Consider the following 20,202-nt stretch of genomic DNA (forward strand, 5'->3'; position numbering starts at 1 on the left):
AGCAGTTTTTGCAGTAGCTGTGAATTACTGAAGCCAAGACTTCATGTTGTGCATGAGTAAAGAACCGAAACAGATTTTGTGTTTCTGGAATTCTGTTTTCCTGGAATTCTGTTTTTATCAAGATTAAAAGAAGGAAATGTTAAAATCTTGACATCACCTCATTTTTGTTTTTCAATCACATTTTTATTATTTGTTTTCAAGTCTGACATGACTTTCTTGTCATTTCATATGAAGGTACATGGGGATCATTCATTATCTTTATTGTTTTCCATTTGTTCATTCTCTCTCTTAATTTCTCTAAATGTGTTTTCTTTTACTATAATACAGTGGTCAATATTAGAACAGCCTATATCCAGAGAAACCCATAAAGTGTGAAATAGATGTAAAAACTGAGTTGGTCAATTAGTTTTAATAACTGGGTCAATAAATATTGACATTTTAATCTTGACTACCCCACCTTTACTAATATATGCAATTTACATTTTCCCATGCTGACAATGCAAGAAAGCATACAGTGCATGAATTTTCCACTAAGAAGGCCAAAATTATTAGGTAATAGTTTCTGTGTTCACAAATAAATTACTCTATTGAATTTTTAAATATAAATAGTTTTATGATTAGTTTACCTTACGTAAAACAGGCAGTTTCTGCAAAGATTGATTTTTCTGAGTAATCTTCTCACCTCTCTTTAAGTAGACAATTATTTGTGATTGCTTTTATTTTTTGATTATATTTATTTCCACCTCTCTTATATTTTTAATCATGGTATTGCTCTCCTGCTTTATGGTGGATTTCTACCCAAGCCCCGTATAAATTTATTCAAAACATTTAGATTGTATTTGGACTGCACTAGAACAACATACAAGAGCTTTTAATGTAAAATATATTAAGAGAATATGTTGAGATAACAAAGGTAAGCATTGAAAGGTATTGTAAAAGTACTGAGATTTTGAGTACCCTGTTTTATACAAATATGATTAGATTTTCACATTGCTTAGTATTGTAAGTACATCTGTAACTGCTTGGTAACTTTCCAAAATAGAGTACAAAGGATATGATTCAACAGACCTAGATGTCTATATCTGGGTCTTGTCACTTTGTGGTCATAGAAGTATCATTTTTAAAGTATGATTAATCTTGTTGTATTTAAAGTATGATTAATCTGAAGTTGATTATAAAGCAAGCTGAGGTAACTGCCTCACTTATTATAATACAGCTAGAGGAGCTGAGTTCTGCTTGAGGTTTGAAGTTAAGTTTCCAGGAAATAAAAACCATTCTAATTTCTACAACATAGACCCATCTATCTGAGATACTTAGGTAAGGTCTTCCTATGTACACAGTAGGAAGGACTTTTGAAGGACAGTTTAGGCCACTTAAGATCTGTCTGTTCATTATGTAGGGAGACAAAGGTGGTAATCTTTGCAATTTAGATGCTTTTAGTAAGTTCCTAAAAGTAGCTAGGATAAATTTGAATTTGCACTTGTCTGCTCTAAGTTCAATTTAAATGTCTATACACAGTGACGTCTCACAGCCCAAAAATTATTTCTTATCTGTAAGTACAAATTCCTAATCACATTCCCTTTTGCAACTGAGTCAAGGTCTCACGCTAGGTACTCATTTCTGTCCTGCCACATCGTAGACCCATTTTTGTCTTTCATATGACTCCCACACGAAAGACAAAACTTACTTGTTTTGCCTTGAGATGGAAACAGCTCCTGTGCAGGAGCTGCAAACATACCATGTAACCTGGAAGGCTTTTGTGATATACCTTGTAATACTAATACAGAAATAGATTTAACTCCTAGTTTTTGTCAGGTCATTCCCAATCTTAACACATTGTTTGTACCAATGTGAGTATTTGACCCTCTTGTTTGTACAGGACCTAAATTGAAAAGAGAAAGATCCAGTTTAGGTATTAGGGGAAACTTTTTCATCATTAGAACAGTAAAGCAGTGTGGAACAATCTCTCTTCGGGAGAGATTGTGCAGTCTCTGTACTGGGGATTTTTCAAGATCAGACTGGATAAAGCAGTGAGCATCCTGGTCCGATCCTAGAGCTCACCCTGCTTCAAGAGTACAGACCTTTTGAGGTCCTTTCCAAACTGATTTATTCTATGACACTGTAAAAACACAATTTCTCTTTTCATTTGCATAACATTCAGAAAGAGATTGATTTGAAAGCACTGAGGAAACCTTCTCACAGGCTTTGGTTTCATGGGTGCAAAAAAATGGCACACTAAACAATGTCCATCATATTTAGTCCCTTACCAAATGTTTGGACTGTTGGAGCATTTCAATGAGAAGGTCAACCTGAGTTATTTGACACCCATAAAACATTTTCCTTTACCTCTTGAAGGTGAATGACTGTTCTAAGGTACATTTTTCAGAAAGTATTCAGGCTGAAAGAGCCACCTGTACACAAAGTTGCAGCGCAGCCCATTATTTTTAAAAAATTTCAAGTAAGTATTTAAGTTATGCTACCATCATACCTGTTACACTTGAGAGAAGAAATGAGAAGGAATGGAAAAAGTTTAGACTTTTATAGCTTAACTAAAAGCTTTTTTGTTTTGTTTTGTTTCAAACTTACTGTAAAAATTGTTTTGTATATTTTACAGGTAGATTTGTATATATTTTTGCTTTATATATATATATCTTTTGGTTTATGTCTTGTAAAACATTTAACATAAGAATCAATTATAGTAAATGTTGTAAAAGTTAGAATAACAGTTCAGTGTACTGTCATCTTGTAGTGCTTCATAGTCCCTATCAAGGCTGATAAACAAAAGCTGTTTGCTTCAGCTAAAGAAAATGAAAACAATTTATCAGAAAAAGAAAAGCAAACATTTGCATATCTGTCAATAATAGAAAATAAGTCCAAACTTAGCAGAAACAACTTGACATCAAGTGCCTGATTCTGGCTAACAGTTCTGAAAGATTAAGGAATTTTTTGTTATCAAGTTTTATAAGTTAAGCAAAAGAGAATCAATTTAATAAATCTTTCTCTAAAATTTATTGCAAATAATGTTCTGTGAAAATTAACTAAAATTTTACCTAAAATAGCTAAGATACTATTTTATATGATGCTTAATGGACATTATCATCGAATTGCAAATAATGTTCTGTGAAAATTAACTAAAATTTTACCTAAAATAGCTAAGATACTATTTTATATGATGCTTAATGGACATTATCATCGAATTTTTTACTGAAGTATTATTTCTGTATAAATATATATATATATGTATGTATGTATATGATCAGTTTGTGTGGAGTTATTAGGGTTGCTACGAAGAAAAGGCAGTTGAATCTGATGAGCTTGGCACTCCTCTTCTTCATGAGAGTTTTGCAGTTATTCTTTTAATTGCTTTCTTTCTTTCTTTCTTTAAGTGAATAAATATACATTTAAGTAATATGAGCTAGCATGAGTAGCTAAGTAAAAAAGAGATACATGGGAGAATTCTTTTGGTGTTTTGATGCCTGATAAGTACTGTGTATTTAGTTACACACTCTTGTTTTATTGACTTTTTTAAAAAATATTTTTATGTAGATTTTGTGGAAAATAAGATTTTTAATGAATTATACACCTCATTAGTTTTTAAATTATAGTTGAACAGAGACAATTAAAGTGATAAGAAAAGTATGGACTTACTATGAGTGAGGCTCAACTTACTATGAGTGAGGCTCAACTTACTATGAGTGAGGCTCAAGTAAGTATCTGAATATGGGTATTGCTTGTGTTTCAAATAGATCATGATTAGTAATTAAGCATGCAGAAAAGTGTGGTCCATAGATAAATTAAGAGTATTTGCTGTTTGCATTCTTGTATATTTTTGTTTATCCTTCTTCAAGCTTTGCTTTTGTATTCCCATCACTCAGGTCATTTCACAACTTCGGATCCTGAGCAGGTCAGTAAGTGCTGGCTGCAAGTTTGACAGAGAAATATGGTCAGCTGAACTTTCTCCTGTTCTCAATCTATGGAAGAAACTTAATCAGGTAGGAAAGTAGTTTATTTGAAAAGACAACTGTTTTTTTTCTCCCAGCAACTACATTAAAAGTAAGCTTTAAGAAATTATCTCGAATATTGAAACATAGGGAGTTAAAAGGTAAATGAAATGCATTTGAGATGGGAAGTATAATGTTACATGTATGTAATTAAATATGAAGTCTACTTGTGGGGTAATAGCCTACACTTTCTCCTTCATATGGAAGTGAAACCACACAAACAAGACATGCCTAGCATCTTGTATGTGTTTACAAAAAGAACAGTAATATATTAGTCTTTAACTTAGTCTTTTCATTTCTCTGATATTCACAAAGCAATGTTTAATGGTTTTAAATATTGAATTAGTTCTTCTATGATATTGAAATATGTACATTACCCTTAGATTGATGATTCATTGTGACCAGAAACATCATGACCTAAAAACATATCTTTTACACAAAACATTAGAATGAGAAAAAACATTTACCTTCCTTAAATAACTGCATAAAAAAAAGTGACACAAAAAAGTTACACATTAAAATTCACAATTACATTTTGTAATTGCTCACTTCTTTATTACATGCTAAGTGTATGATAAATCAACTTTTCGTTAAAATAATCTCTTGTTACTAAATAACTTTGTGATGAATCTGCTGCCCCTGAAATGGGCTGTTGTTAACCAGGTCTGTCATCCTATAAAGAAAAGGAATATATTTCAATGTGACACTTTCCATTATACTTTAGTAACTACACATTTAAGTCTACAATCCTTCCGTACAAGAGCTCTGATGAAACAGTTTCATATATGTATACACAAACAATCAGAAAATTAGAGATTTTTGATTGTAGTGTTTGGAAGATTGATAAATGAGACTAGTTTTAAACTGTACAACATAAATACTCATTAACAGCACCCATAGCTAACTATTAGTTCCATGGTGTTGCTAGTCATTAGCACTACATATTCAAAGCACTTGTACTTTAAAACTTGTGTCATAAATTAGCTGTGACCATACAGTACCAGGAAGCTGAAGCCACATATTTGGTGCTGATTGCTATGGTCCTTGATGATCTTAGTCACCCACATGGGGGTAATTGAGCCTTAATGTTCCTTGACAAGGAAAGCTGGACCTGAACCACGTTTTGCCCATTGGCCTCAAATCTGCGATCTCCTTTTGTAAGACTTTTCACTCTCAGGAGGGCTCTTAGCCTTTTTACCCTTGTTCCTGGACTACAGACTGCACAGTGCTGTGGTGAGCTATAGGTGGTACCTTACTTTATGACTTAGATGTTTATCTTTCTTGCTTAACTGCATCTTCTTGTCTTAAAGCAAAAGAAGTCTTGTCAGATCTTAACATTACTGTTCCCCAGTGACTAGTAGGTAACCATCAGCTAGTTTTTCATAGGTCTCAGACCACTCTTCTTAACCTGTGCACAATACTTTCATAGCCTTTGCTGTTATCCCATGCTTCAACTTCACATCATATCAGGAGACCTGGTACTGAATTCCACGTCAAACAGCAAGCTCTCTTAACGGGTTGATTACCAAGACTAGAAGGCCAGTGCTGGGGCCTCACACAGTTATTAACATAAAGCCTAGTTAGTGTGGCCTGTTCCTAGCAACAGCAAGTTTATTTGTGCAGGACTACAGGGTACAAAATGTTACAATTGTTTCCAATCTTACTATATTCTCTTTGAGTTCAGAAAAACAAACAAACAAACAAACAAAAAACTAAATATTGATTAAATCTTGTGCTTAGTGTGCTTCTATAGATGCAGGAAACCTTTGGTTTAGCTAGAGAACCATTCTGTTCACTAAGGATTAGCTTCAACCTTACTGATTTACACAGTCTGTATGATCTCTTATCACTGACCATCCTGCCATTCTTAAGTTTTCCCATGTGAGTTACCATATAGCTTGTCTAGTTCAGAGAACTGAGCAGATAGTTTCTCTCTGACATTTGGGTTTATTGATGTTCTGTTCTTGTTACACTGCATCTGAGAACTTTTAAGAGATGCAAAATGCTCTCTGTGATCTGTGCTGTAATAAGGGCTCAGTTTAGTTACCTAAAAATGAGGCTTCCAGTACTATTTCAGAAATCATCAAATATTCATGGCCTGGCAGGTATAACACAGAAGCTGTAGGAGACCTGTGATCTGCTGGAGTAGCATCTAGAGGCAGAGTGAAACATCCCAGATGTCACTAGATGACTGCCTGAATCAAGCCTGTAGTGCTCATCTGTCCTTCTGTGTCATTTTAAATAGATGCACCAGATACATCTAGAAAGGAATCTGTATTTGACCTACATTTTTATTGCTCATAATATTTTTTGGGAAAAAAAAAAAAAGACTCCTGTATCATCTGGAACTTTTTTCTTTTTATAACATTTTTATGCTGTTAGCAGATTCTCTCTCTCTCTCTTTATTTATTTATTCATTTATTTAAATATATATCATTTATAGATCTCATTTAGAATAGGATGGCCTCTGACCTGATGTAGGATTTTTGGAGAGAACATCTGACTAAGTTTCAAAAATATAAATAAATATGCCCTTCATCAAAAGTTGCTTTCATAGGCTGTTTGCTTTAATCTTTGAAAAGGCTGGACATGTATAAAAATTCTACATATATTCCATACAGATTTACATTCTAATTCTTTATTCATTGCTCGAAGAAGGCATCACCTTTGTTTTCAGAATTTTTAAATAAAGACCTAGAAATCAAAATAAAATAGTTGAATTTTAACAAGTTAACATCCACACATTATTTTATTTATGCACGAATAGGTACAGAATATGAGCTAAAATGATCTCCCAATTACAAAGAAGTAAAATCACAAATAACTTTTTATTCCTGAAACCTGTAAATTTATTTATTTATTTTTTGTATTCTCAATTCTGAAAGCATATCATTTATGTGTAGCTGCAGACTATTATCATTTTTCTTTTATCTCTTGGATACAGATAATATTAAAGTAAAAACAGATGGGATAGATGCTGAAAAGACCTTCTATTCCACTTACAAAAAGCAAATGTTAGTCTTCTACCTGTCAAATGTAATTATTACCAGCAGTAGTTGTGAATAATGATTAACTATCTGTTTCAAACTGTCTGAAACTCAGGAAGTGTCCAGTATAGATCTGAATTGATTCTAGCTAATGTATTTATAAATTCAAAGCCGTTTTTAAAATCAGCTACTTTTTATTCCAAAGGGCAAAAGAGCTACAGAAGCTTGTTAAAATTAATATGTAGACAAAGATTAACTATGTTTTAAACATTTTTATTCCAGTGCAGAGAATATAAAACAAGGATTAATTCAAAAAGGTTTTTCTTACAAATGCCTTGAAAATAGTTATTCAGCACTTAAGTGCTGATGATTCTGAAGCACAACAAAAATATCCACTTCACAAAGGTTTGACCTATAGAATTTCTGCTGAAATAATTTATCATAGTCTTCAAGTGTGGACATATGTTTGTCCGTCCACTCTTAATATCATGTAGTGATCACTTCTGTATGTGGTGACACACTGTCCAAGTTTAGGTGGTACCATGAACAGCAATTGACTGCATATTTCTCTAAACTGAACATCAATGCTTCATCCTATAAAAATTGACATAGAATATATAAGAAAGACAAATTGAAAGAATGCCTGTGACAGAATGATAGAATTTATGCAGTCAGTGAATTTGAGAAATCAATCATAAAACACACATTATACCTGATACTGGCTAACGCAGTGGTTTTACACTGATGGCTGGCTAAGCTCCACCATGCTGCTTTCTCACTCCCCCTCCTGAGCAGTCCAAGGGAAGAAAATATGACTGAAAAAAAAAACTCATGGGTTGAGATAAGGACAGGGAAATCACTCAGCAAGTGCTGTCATGGACAAAACAGGCTCAATATAAGTGAGATTAATGTAATTTATTGCTTACTGCTAACAGACTAGAGCAGCGAGAACTAAAAGTAAACTAAAAATATCTTCCCCCCATCCACCCTCTTCCACCTCCTCCCTCTGAGCAGCACGGGGGAAAGAGGAATAGGGCTGTGGTCAGTCCCTGACGCTTCATGCCTGCCACTCCTTCACAATCCCTCTCTGCCCCTGCTCCCTGTTGTGTCCCTCCCACGGGATGCCGTCCTTCCCAAACTGAGCCTGCTGGGACTGCCCACAGTCTGCAGCTTTTCAAGAACTGTTCCCACACAGCTCCATACCATGGGGTCCATCCATCCCTCAGGAGCAAACAGTTCCAGCATGGGTCCCCCATGGGCAGTAGCACCCCCAGGATTACAACCCTGCTTCAGGAAAGTAGACCTTGGCCAGTTCAGTGATCTACTTGGAAGAATCCCAGGGGACACTGTTCTGGAGAGTAGTCCTGCAGAGCTGATTGCTTTTCAAGGTTCACTTCATAGAATCATAGAATATCCCGAGTTGGAAGGGACCCATAAAGATCATCAAGTCCAACCTCCTCCAAGCTCAGTGGTCAATCTCAACAAGCAGAAAACCAATGGCAGCAGGAGGCCTCCATGGGTGAGCAAGGAGATCCTGGGAAAACTCAAGCATTAATAAAAGTGTAGAAGAGGTGGAAGCAGGGACAGCTGGCATGGGAGGAATAGCTGACACAGAGGTGCTGTCTTGAGCATGCAAGGATGAGGCTAGGGAAGCCAAAGCGTATCCTGAGCTGAATCTGTTGAGGGATATAAAGAGCTGTACTACGTATGGCTGCCATGGAGTTAACTTTCCAGCCCATAACCTTAGCAGCAGTAGTGGTGCTGTCAACCCACCACAAGACCAACAAGAAAGGTTTTATGGGTATATCAGCAATAAAATGAAGATTAGGGAAAGTATCAGCCCACTGCTTGAGTGGGAATGAGGGCCTGGCCACAAAGGACAAGGAGAAGGCTGAAGTACTGAGTGTCTTCTTTGCCTCTGTTTACTAGTAAGATCAGCCTTCAGCAATCCCAGGTGCCCAAAAGTGATGGGAAAGTACAGGGCAAGGAGGACTTGCCCTTTGTAGAGGAGGATCGGGTTAGGGAATGTTCAGACCAACTGCATATAAACAAGTCCGCAGACCCTGATGAGATGCACTCATGAGTGCTGAGGGAGCTGGCTGCCTCCATTGTGAAACCACTCTTGGTTTTCTTTGAAAGATCAGGGTGACTATTGCAAGTTTCTGAAGACTGAAAGAAAGGAAATTTTGCTCCTGTGAAGGAATGGGCAAAAAGGAGAATCTGGAGAATGATAGGCCAGTTAGTCTTACCTTGATCCCTGTGAAGGCGTTTGAGCAAATAACCCTGCAAACCATTTCCACGGGTTTCCTGGGGCCATGAAGGTGATTAAGGATCTGTGATAGGAGGAACAGATGAGAGCCTGGATTGTTCAGCCTTGGGGATGAGAAGGTTTAGGGAGATCTTATCAGATTGTGTATTTGCTATTGGGAGGGAGCAAAGAAGACAGAGTCAGACTCTTCTGAGTGATGCCCACTGACAGCAAGAGGCAATAGGAACAAATTGAAATAGGGGAAATGCCATTTAAACACAAGACAAAACTTTTGTACTGTGAGGATGATCAAACACTGGAACAAGCTTCTCACAGAGGCTGTGGAGTCTCCATCCTTGGAGATACTCAAAATCTGACTGGACACGGTTTTGGGCAGCCTGCTGTAGCTGACCATGCTTTGAGCAGGGGGTTGAAGTAGATAATCTCCAGAGATTTCTTCAAGCTCAGATATTTTGTGATTCTGTGAATAGCAACCCTTCCTGCTCAGTTTTCAGAGCTATCTCACACAAACTGAGCAAAATGGGAAATATGGTTTGAAACTTTCAGATATTTCGGAATAGGAAGTCATTATTATATATTAATACAGCAATGAGATCTTAAATGCTTTAGCGTTTCCAAAAATACTTCTGGAAATTTGATGGGCTGTTTTTCCTGTTAGTGCCATACATTTCACAAAGACCTGTTAAATGTAACTGCCACTTATTCAGACAATCTGCAACTGTTGAGATGGGGAGTTTATTATTTTTAGTCTATCCATAGCAACAGAATCATTGAAGTTGCTTCTCTTTCATAATGGTTTATTAATCTATTCAGGATGAAGACTCTGTAATTAATTTTTCATTGATTTTTACTTCAAATTAAGTAGATACTTATAATCGGGTGCAAATCAATACATCGATGTGTTCAAAGTTACACAAGGTAACTTTCCCTTTCTATTTAGCTGTTTGGGACTAATGCAGAATCTCTTGACACTTTCATTTATGTTAGCTTCATTTGAAAATACACTTTTTTATTCTTGCTGTTGGAGAATACCCTGGTAATAAATGCAGTCCTAAAACTGCTTCTGCAGTGCCTTTCAGCATGATTTAATAACAGTTTAATACTAATCAAATTATTTATACTCTCATGAACCTTCCATTAAGTTAAAAACAAACAAACAAACAAACAAACAAAAACAAGAAAAACCCACAAAACACTCAGATGCTCAGTATAAGCTTGCATTCAAGATTATTTACTTGAATAAAATGAAGGTATCACTAAATAGCTTGCCAAACAGTTGTTACACAAAATTTAAAACAAATCTTCCTTGATGTTGAAGGATCATAGAATCATAGAATGGTTCGGGTTGGACCTTAAAGATCATCCAGTTCCCATCCCCCTGCCATGAGCAGGGCATCTCCCAGAGATCAACAAGTTGCCCAAAACCCATCCAGCCTGGCCTTGAACACCTCCAGGGATGGGTCACCCACAGCTTCTCAGGGCAACCTGTGAGAATCCTCTGAGAGAAGAACTTCCTCCTAACATTGAATCTAAATCTCCCCTGATTTAGTTTAAAAACATTCACCCTTGTCCTATCATTACCTGACTGACCAAAAAATCACACCATCTTTATTATAAGCCACCTTTAAGTACGGAAAAGCTGCAATGAGTTCTCCCTGGAGCCTTCTCTTTTACAGGCTGAACATTCCTCATTCGTTTCATATGGGCCCACTTTTCTACCTTGTTCTGGTCCCTTTGGATGCCATCCCTTCCTTGTGTTGTATTGACTGCACCACTTGGTGCAGACTGCTTGGTGTCATCTGCAAACTTGCTGAGGGTGCCCTTGATGCCGTTGTCTATGTCACTGATAAAGACATTGAACAGTACTGGTCCCAAAACTGATAGGGCGATGCCTCATTACAGCCTGTTGGCCAGTTCAGGGCCATCAGAGTTGTTCAGCAACCTTGTGTCCTCGAGTCCGTTCTCTTCCCACACAACCTTCTGCCATGACAGTGTAGACCAGGCCCCATATAAGCACTTAATTGTCACATAACTGAATGTGCATCGCTGTCCAACATAATGCAGGCACCATATTTTAGTTTTCAGGGAAGCACAAACATTTTGGGCTGCATCTGGGGCTGTGTAAGTGTTCCATCATGTCCAAATGGCTGTCACGAACAGAGAGAGACAGAAGGAAGGGCTGTAATTTGCTTGCAAGGTGGATGTATTTTCTGCCTTGTTTCAGGGAAATTTTTATGTGCCTTCATGAAAGTTAAAAGGCCCACTCATGCTAAAAATTTTGAAACTGTTTCAAAATGATATTTGCTGAATAGAAGATCACAAGCTGTCATGATTGCCAAAATCATCATCTGTTCTGCCTTATCATCTGTTGTGTTTGTAAATTGAAGGTTAATCAATTATTTTCATAAAGTTGCATACTGCTGCAAGACAATTGCAAAAGTTTTCAAAATCAACAGGTTGCTGCTGTTTTATCTAAAAAATTAGGAACCTCACCTTTAGCAAAAGAGCACCCTTTTTTTTTCACTGAAGAAAATCAGTAAAATGGGAGTATAGGGTCATTTTTTGGGGGGGTATTTTCAGCAAAGGAAGGAAGAAGCAGAATAGGTGTATCAAAAGACCAGTGGCATATTCCAAAAACAAAAAACAACAAAACTGAATTTTAGAATCAAACACAGAACTAATCAAATGCAGAAAATATATTTTCATTATATTTCATTTCTGAGGAGCAGTTTTCAGAACATACTGGAGTTTGAAACAGTTGTTTATGAAAGTAATGAAGAAAAGCTTAGAGCAGCTTAGGTGAGGCTGTATGAAAACTAAAATTGTACAGACATAGTAATAAGTACAGAAGTCAAAAAGGGAAAATGATCAAAGTTTCAAAATAGATCTAATTTAATATTGGTAACATAATACAATTTTTAATGTTAAAGATTAGAATCTATATTCAAGTTTCTTATGATTAGGAAGAGCACTCTACTTCAGAAGTTCTTCATCTTAATTTTCAGGCAGGTCAAGAGAATGTTTTTAAAGCTGATATGAGTTATATACATAATGGATTTTAAGGGAATGTAATAGAATATTAAATGTATAAGATGATATTGGTATTCGTGTTTAATTTTGCTATGAAAATAACAGGTTGGTTGTTTTAACAAATTCCTGGGAGAAATCATTAAAAAGCGTTATGAAATGAATATGCAGTTCATAAGAGACTTATGTGAAAGGCAGTACTGAGGAACTTACAGGACTCCTCCTTTAGTAAGCTTTTCATGAATGAACACAGTATATGTGAAAGACTGAGCAAAGCATGCAAGTTGCAATGTCTTTTTTTTTCTGTCCTTTTTATGCAATTAAATACTCCAACAAGAAGTACTCAACTAGATTGTGCCACAGAAACAAGAAGCAATTGATATCAAATATGATCTGGATCCCAGATGAGTTAATTACGTTTTTATATACTGAAACTATGGTCTCAGAAAATACTGAAGTGCAATTGGTACTGTGATTTCAGGGTGCATACAAAGACAAAATTCAAAACATTACTTTTATAAATGCGATGTATGTATTTTATACTTTGAACCATGTTTGTTGTATACCTTTTTCATAGTTCAGGAAGGAAGACTTATTTTTCACTTTTCTGTGAGTCGCAAAGGAGAGTATCTTTATTAATCTTTCATTTAGCTTTTCTCAATTTTTTGTTTGGTAGTTGGGTGCAGCATAAGCTGGAAATGAAAAGCACATGAAGGTTCTGACAAACTTAGAGTGCCTGTGATGTTGCAGGTAAACATCCCTTGTGTTCTGGAAAGCAAGATGTTCAGTTACAATTCAGAAGTTCATCTGAATAAAAGTGAAAAACACTAATTTTTAAGAGAAAGAATCTGATTTTATCATTAATAAATTACTATTGATCTTTAATAAATTACTATCTAATATAAATTGCTATTACTAAAAATTGAAATGGCAAAACACTTTTTCCCCAAGGCTAAGATTTTTTTTTTTCAATTTGTGACTTGCAGACTTTTTCAATAAAGATTTAAATTCCATGGAATTCAGTGCAGCCTCTTTTCACATCTAGCTGGCAGTTTCAGAACACATACTAAAATATATTTTTGTAATCTGCGTATGAATTAACATTTGCAAAATGGTATCATGCTTTTGAATTAATGAGTAAATTTAGATTTTCAATGGCTCTAATGGAATATTAGTAAGTAATAACAAATGGCAGTGAAAATGAAAGCAGCAGTACCTCTCAGAGTCTTAGTTACTCGGTCACTCAGGATTTATACATAATACTATATCAGAAGTATTTGTGGTTTGTATGGAAGCTAGGTTTGAAAATGTTTGTCTTCTAAACAAAAGCTAATTAAATTTGACTATGTAAGATTTGTTCCATAAAATACTTAAAATATTTCAATATAATGAAATAAACTGATTATGTCCATTGTTTCATAGTGTAAACCATGAAACTCTATCCATTGAAGTCCTCATCACCGCTCTGTTTGGTTGTGCTTGAGGGAAGTTTAACTGTTTCAAGATTGATTAAGTTCTTTAGTCACTCAGTACAGTTTTTTGTTTGTTTTGTTTTTAAGTGCTTTTTTCAGATAGTGGGTATTTGATTTTGGAGATTCAGTAAAATTTGCTGTATTTTCTTTCTAGTGAAATAGATGTGTGTTCTAAAGCTGTTATGCACCATATTAGCTTGTTAAAATACCTGCTGTTACTCCGTAACTACAGATAAGACAACACATTCCAACTGATACTGAACTTTCTACATTGCTATTCCCACTTTTTAGTATTGTTTTTGCTAGTGCTGTGGTTTCACTGCACAGTTAAAAAAAAAAAAACATCAACAAGACATTTAGAAAACTGTAGCAGAGTAATTTCTGCTACTACGTTCACTTAACAATAATTTGCTAAATTACAAGTTTAAGAAAATATAGTATTAAGGAGGAATAATTCTTAAATTATACGATAAGACCCATCCACTCACCCACAAAGGAGCACAGAGAGACAATGGCAAGTAGTGGAGCTCAAATTTTACCTTGCCTATTAGTAGTATTGTTAATTGTACCCTACTATTCCCAGGCCCATCGCAGAAGCCTGTCAAAGGCACATCACAAGCCCATAGGAGTCCAAGGGCTCAGCGGCAGGTGGGAACCCAGATTAAAGACCAAGAGGAAGGGACACCCTCTCCAGGCAGTCCCCTTCCAGCAGCACAGGTTCAACTGTGTGAATCACAGAAAAGCTGTATTGAACTGAGATTCCTCTGCACAGCTCCTATCCATCAGTTGTTTTGAGTGTGTGGTGTGTTTTGTTTTCTTTTTTCCCCTATCTGTTAATGTTTGATGAATAACTTGCTAGAAGGCATTTCTTAAAATTGCTGATCAGTTGGTATCAGTGGATCTGTTTTTGTCACATGAGATGGGATTTGTCTTGAAGTGTAACTGAAGTTTCCACTTCTCTCATGTAGACATGTTAATTATAGAAACAATTGCTTCCATTTTCCTGTTACCATATGTAATTTTCTGAGTAAAACATTTCCTTCTATCTCTAGATAATAAATGTCAGGTGTAGAGACTAAATGAACATGAAAAGAAAAAGAAATATATAGGCTGTATATACCTAAAATAGAGTACTATATGGCTGTGTATATATCTTGTATTTAAGAGATACAATGATCCAATTAACCAGTTTTGGAAGGAAGTGTGTGAGTTCTTTGCTTTACGTGTCATAATTTATACAATCAACGTGTAGTCTCATCAAAGGGAAAGCTGTATTTGGCAACATGGTGTATAGTACCCAATGCAGTCATGTTATGCTGAGTACACTACTGATAATTATATTGAAATATTACTACACAGTAATTACTACACTATATTACTACACAGTATTGCTACACTACTAAAAGCAGTGATTCAGCTAAATGAAGAATTTTCAGGAGTCCCAGTACTTTTAAAGTAATAGGGTAGACAGAGTTGTCTGAGAAGCATGGTGCCTTTACTGAACATCTCAGGGACAGTATTGAAAGCATTATTACAGTTTTGATCCAAAAAAAGAGGTATGTCTGAACTACTTTGAAGACAACATAAAGTCATTTCAAGTATTATGAATTAACAAAGAATATGTGGCATATAATGTAATAGTTTCTCTGAGTTTATTAACTGGTTATCACGTGTTTTTTAGAACTCTAACCTGATTCATCAGAAGGTTTCTCTTCCTGTGGAGCAGCAAGGATCTCCAATCTCATCATTCATTACTCTTGAACAATTCAGTGCCATTCGCCTCGTGCAAAGTGTCCATCAGTCACTTGCTTCTTTAAGTAAAGTTATTAGAGGTACCTCATTACTAAGTCCTGAAGTACAAAAACTAGCGAATGCTCTACTAAATCAGAAGGTAAGTAATTTTTAATGAATTTATATTATAAGCAATGAAAAAAATAAACAACAAGAAAATATAACAAAATTCTGGTACATATTTTCATGTCACCATTTGCTCTAAATTCCTTTACTGATAGTCACTGTCACTGTAAAATGAATTAGTGAATTCCAGAGATTCTTGTTATTTTATGGATCTTTCAGGTTGTGATTATAATCAGTTCAAAACTGATTCTTAGATGTACCATGAGGAATCATTACAGTCTGAAGATATTCAACGTTTTTTGTACAGAGCAGGTTATTTCTGTCTTCTTTAACGAATGACTGTCTACATTACAAACAGCTATTATTAAGCAGTCATAAGCAACTTCAAAAATTTAAACAAAGCTGTTTTACAGATTTGGAGTTTAGGCATATGTGCTGTGCAGCTTTTATGGTTGACAAGTTGCTGCTAGATAAGCTACATGTTTTTTGGAGCTAAGTAAATTCATTATCTGGAAACCTTCTAGATGACATTGAGTTTTCAGAATGCTTTTTTGATATTAAAAAAAAGGATTATCCATTAAATAAGCCCTCAGTTAACTGTATATATAAAGGTTGCTTATATATGTGTGTGTGAAAGAGTTATATATATAAATATATTTAATGTACTTACTAACAGAACCATTATTTTGAATTAAACACAGAAGAATATTGCTTCAAGTATTTGCAGAAGCTTCTGAGTCTATTACACTTGCATCAAGCTTTCTCTTAAGAACAAATCCGATAAGATTAGAAGTTGCTAAATAGTATTTCCATTTCAAATACCAAATTGTGCTAGATAAGTTGAATATATTAGCCAGTAAAACATGTAAATCTGTCCCTTTTCTCTACTTTTAAAGTTTCTTAAAATGTAAGTTGTACTGCAGTCATAATCACTATTTGCACTCTGCATTTATTCAATATGGATTTTTTCCGTATCACACCAGACCAGTTGCAGCCATCATACCAAATATAATTTCACCCTATATTCTTCATATTAGAAAAGTATCAAAAATTTGCACATTTTCTCCATGTTTTCTGGTATCAAACTGGTTATGTTTATAAGCAAGTACAATTAGTGAATGTAAATTTACACACACTGTCATTAATAGAAAAATAATCGGAATGAATCCAAAGATAGTCAAACATTGATGTGAAACTCAGTGTTTTTTTTCACCTGCAGCAGTTTGTCAGTTGCTAATGCATAGATATTGAGACTGCCCCTACAATGAAAAGTAGTCCCTACTAACATATTTTGTTTATCTTCATGAGCGGAACAAGTACTTTATCAAGTATTGTTATGTATTTGTTTATCTGTCAAATTTCTAATTAAAACAATAATTAAATTCTTTGTCTTTTTAGATCAACAAGATAGCATTTGTGAGCAAAATTGCAATACAATTTGAACAAATTAACATTTTCGTGTTAGCAATCTCATTGCCTTTTTAAACACGTTTTGACTGTGTAGTAGAAATTGGTGCTACAGATCAAGTCACAGTGAATGCAAATGATACATGTAATGGCCGTTTTTTAGTATTTACGGTTACATTTCTTGTTACTGAGCAAGAATATGGCTTCCTTGTGTGCTTAAGTTACACACTTATATTGGAAGCAGCAGGAACCATGAAGCCAATCACTGTCACAAAAATGTACTTAAAAATTCAGTGTTTTTATCCCTCTCAAATATCAATTCAATGCTTCCTGATATGAACAAAGTGTTTCATCTGCATACTTACCCATTTACCTTGACACAGATCACTTTGTTGGATTGTGATCATAAAGCAACCTTTTCAGCAGCCCTCCAGAGAGACTAATTTTAGTTTCATATAACCATGGCAGATAGACCTCAGTATATTTATCATCTTAAAGTGATTTGTTTAATGTATTTTCTATACACAGTTCTTGTTTCATTTAATGTGATCATGCATTGGTTCATAAAGGCCTATTTACAAAAAAATAAATTTTAAAAGAACCATGATTGCAGTTCTTTTAAGATTATAGCACCTGAAGAAGCTGCTAGAATATGAATGAAAGTTTGAAACTCAATAAATGTATGATTTCTAATGGTTTCAACAATGTTCTTTATTTATGCATTTACTTATGTTAATGTATATCTCAAATATGTTTCCATACTAATAATTAGCTAAGCTCTTTTATACTAAGAGAACTTGGAGTGGTATATTAGCAATCTAAGTTGAATGCCTTCTAAATGACAGATAGAGGAGCTGTCTGTAAATATCTAGCAAGAGTCTGCAAAAATGGAAAGATAGTGCTTACTATTCTGAAAAATCATAGTTTTGCAAAAAAGTTTGCAGCTAACCTACTTTATATACTTTTTCCGTATGTATTCTAGTTTATCAATTCATTGTTATTGTTCATAGATATTTTCATAGATGTGAAAGATAGTTTGGAAGATATATTTTTTATGAACTTCTGTGGTCAGATTTTGAAAATCTGTTCAGCACATATGCAGTTACATTGGGAACCTCCTTGAAAATGCAGCTGCAAATTTAACCAGTATAAACTGAGACGTTCAACATCTTGAGTATTGTGCAGTATTCACCAAGTAATGATTTACACTAATTCTCTTTTAAGTAGAAGAATCTTGCAGCGTTAATTTCGGTGTGCTTTATAGATGCCTGTGGAGTTGGTATAATTAATGCTTTTGTTCTTCTAACCAAACAATGCTTCAAGGTTTTCTTTTTAAGTCAATTAGAAATTTGTATGTTGAAATCTTTCAGGATTTTGTTCTTGGGTCATTTTCTACAAGCTCTTTAAGATCATAAATAAATTATCATGTAGAGGAATTGTATGAAGATTCACTTTACCAGAGCCACACACCTGCATATTCTTGTATGAGAAGGCAGCAGCAAAGGAATGGGAATGTGTGGCTGCAGCTGAAAAGATCATATTATGGCTTCAGAGAAATGATAAACTTAGGCCTTTTTGAAGTGTTTGTGCATTCTGCTGATGTTTCTTGTTTGAATAGTAGAGTGTCTTGTAAGTTCTCCATCAGCAGTGTGTCTTTGTGGGCCACATAAAGAATTTGCAAAAATAAAAGCTTCCTATTACTGGTTATATGCTTTGATCAATTACTTGTATTGCTTTTTTTTCTTTATAGAAATATTTTACTTCCAGATTATTTGGTTTCCTTCAGATTGCTAGATTAAAATTAAATAATTTTGGAAGTACTTTCAGTAAGTGTATTTTTTATTTTAGTGTCCCCTCGCATGGCAAAGCAAGTGGGAAGGTCCAGAAGATCCTTTACAGTATCTCAGAAGCCTTGTAGCTCGAGCACTTGCTATACAGGTAATTTTAAAGAGTCATTTTACTTCTGTATGCTGCTGTTCAGTGACACTGTATATTATGTTATGGACATCGCATTGCAGTAGGCCTTTCCAAACTTGAATCGGAAAGAGTTTTAGCAGCTGTATGAAAAGGCATGTTGAAATGTGAAGATGGATGAGATACGTGGAGACAGCAGACAAATCAATTTGAAGTCATTAACTTAACACACACACAGTTTACCAGATAGAGTAATGGTGTTGTTTACTTCACAATAGACTTGCACTTTAGATTTTAGTCATTAGTCTTTCTGATGAACTGTGGGACAAAAAGATACTTGAGTGTATCTAAGTAAAGACACACTCTTTGGTCTGCTGGAGAAACGTGTATAAAGAAAAGCAATTCCAATAGAGGTAATGTACAAATTAAGAGAAAACTAGTTTTCAAAGCAAATAAAGTTAACATCTGCATCCCCCAGTTTTACAAGGGGATATAACAGACAGTGCAGAGTCTGACAACAACTTTATTAGTCAAGAATCTGACAATGAAGAAGACGATTTTGAGAATTTAGAGTTTAGAATAGTTTAGATGGAAGAGATCTTCAGAGATCATTGAGTCCAACTGGCTGGCTACTTCATCAGGGCTAACCAAAAATTAAAGCATAATAATAAGGGCATTATCCAAATGCCTCTTGAACCCCGACAGGCATGGGGAATCAATCACCTTACTAGGAAGCCTGTTCCAGTGTTTGAGCAACCTCACAGTAAAGAAATTTTTCCTCACGTCCAGTCTGAACCTCCCGTGGTGCAGCTTTGTGCCATTTCCACACATCCTGACAGTGGTTCCCAGGGAGCAGAGAACGGCACTTCCTTCTGTGCTTCCCCACCTCAGGGAGCTGCAGGGAGCAGCAAGGCTGCCTCTCGTCCTCTTCTCCAGACCGGACACCCCAAGGGTTCTCAGCCTGTTCTCGCAGGACATGCCTTCCTGCCCTTTTACCAGCTTTGTGGCCCTCTGTGTGCTTTGAAGCACCTTTACATACCTTCTTTTTTATTGCGGAGCCCAGAACTGCACACAGTATTCAAAGTGAGGCCACACCAATGCTAAATATGGTGTGAGAATTACCTCTTCTGACTGGTTGTGTTCTTCTGACATGCTGTGTTCAATACATCCCACAATGCGGTTTGCCCTCTTGGCTGCCAGGGCAGCCCTTTCTTCTTTCTTCTTACAATCCCTTTCTTCTGAGCTGCTCTCCATCCTCATCTCCCAGT

The 20,202-nt window shown here is 35.4% G+C and overlaps 1 protein-coding gene across 1 annotated transcript in view; it reads left to right on the forward strand.

The window, feature by feature from the left end:
- Window positions 1-20,202, forward strand: part of DYNC2H1 (dynein cytoplasmic 2 heavy chain 1) — a gene marked incomplete at both ends in the record, with an annotated part of 168,631 nt that overhangs the window by 114,874 nt on the left and 33,555 nt on the right. Inside the window, 3 exons of the mRNA XM_084290865.1 lie at window positions 3,876-3,992; window positions 15,438-15,647; window positions 18,869-18,958. Coding sequence (XP_084146991.1) covers window positions 3,876-3,992; window positions 15,438-15,647; window positions 18,869-18,958 — 417 coding nt within the window. The remainder of the gene's footprint in view (window positions 1-3,875; window positions 3,993-15,437; window positions 15,648-18,868; window positions 18,959-20,202) is intronic.

The sequence above is a fragment of the Netta rufina genome, assembly GCF_964035555.1.
Source record: "Netta rufina genome assembly, chromosome: 1".
NCBI lineage: Eukaryota > Metazoa > Chordata > Aves > Anseriformes > Anatidae > Netta > Netta rufina.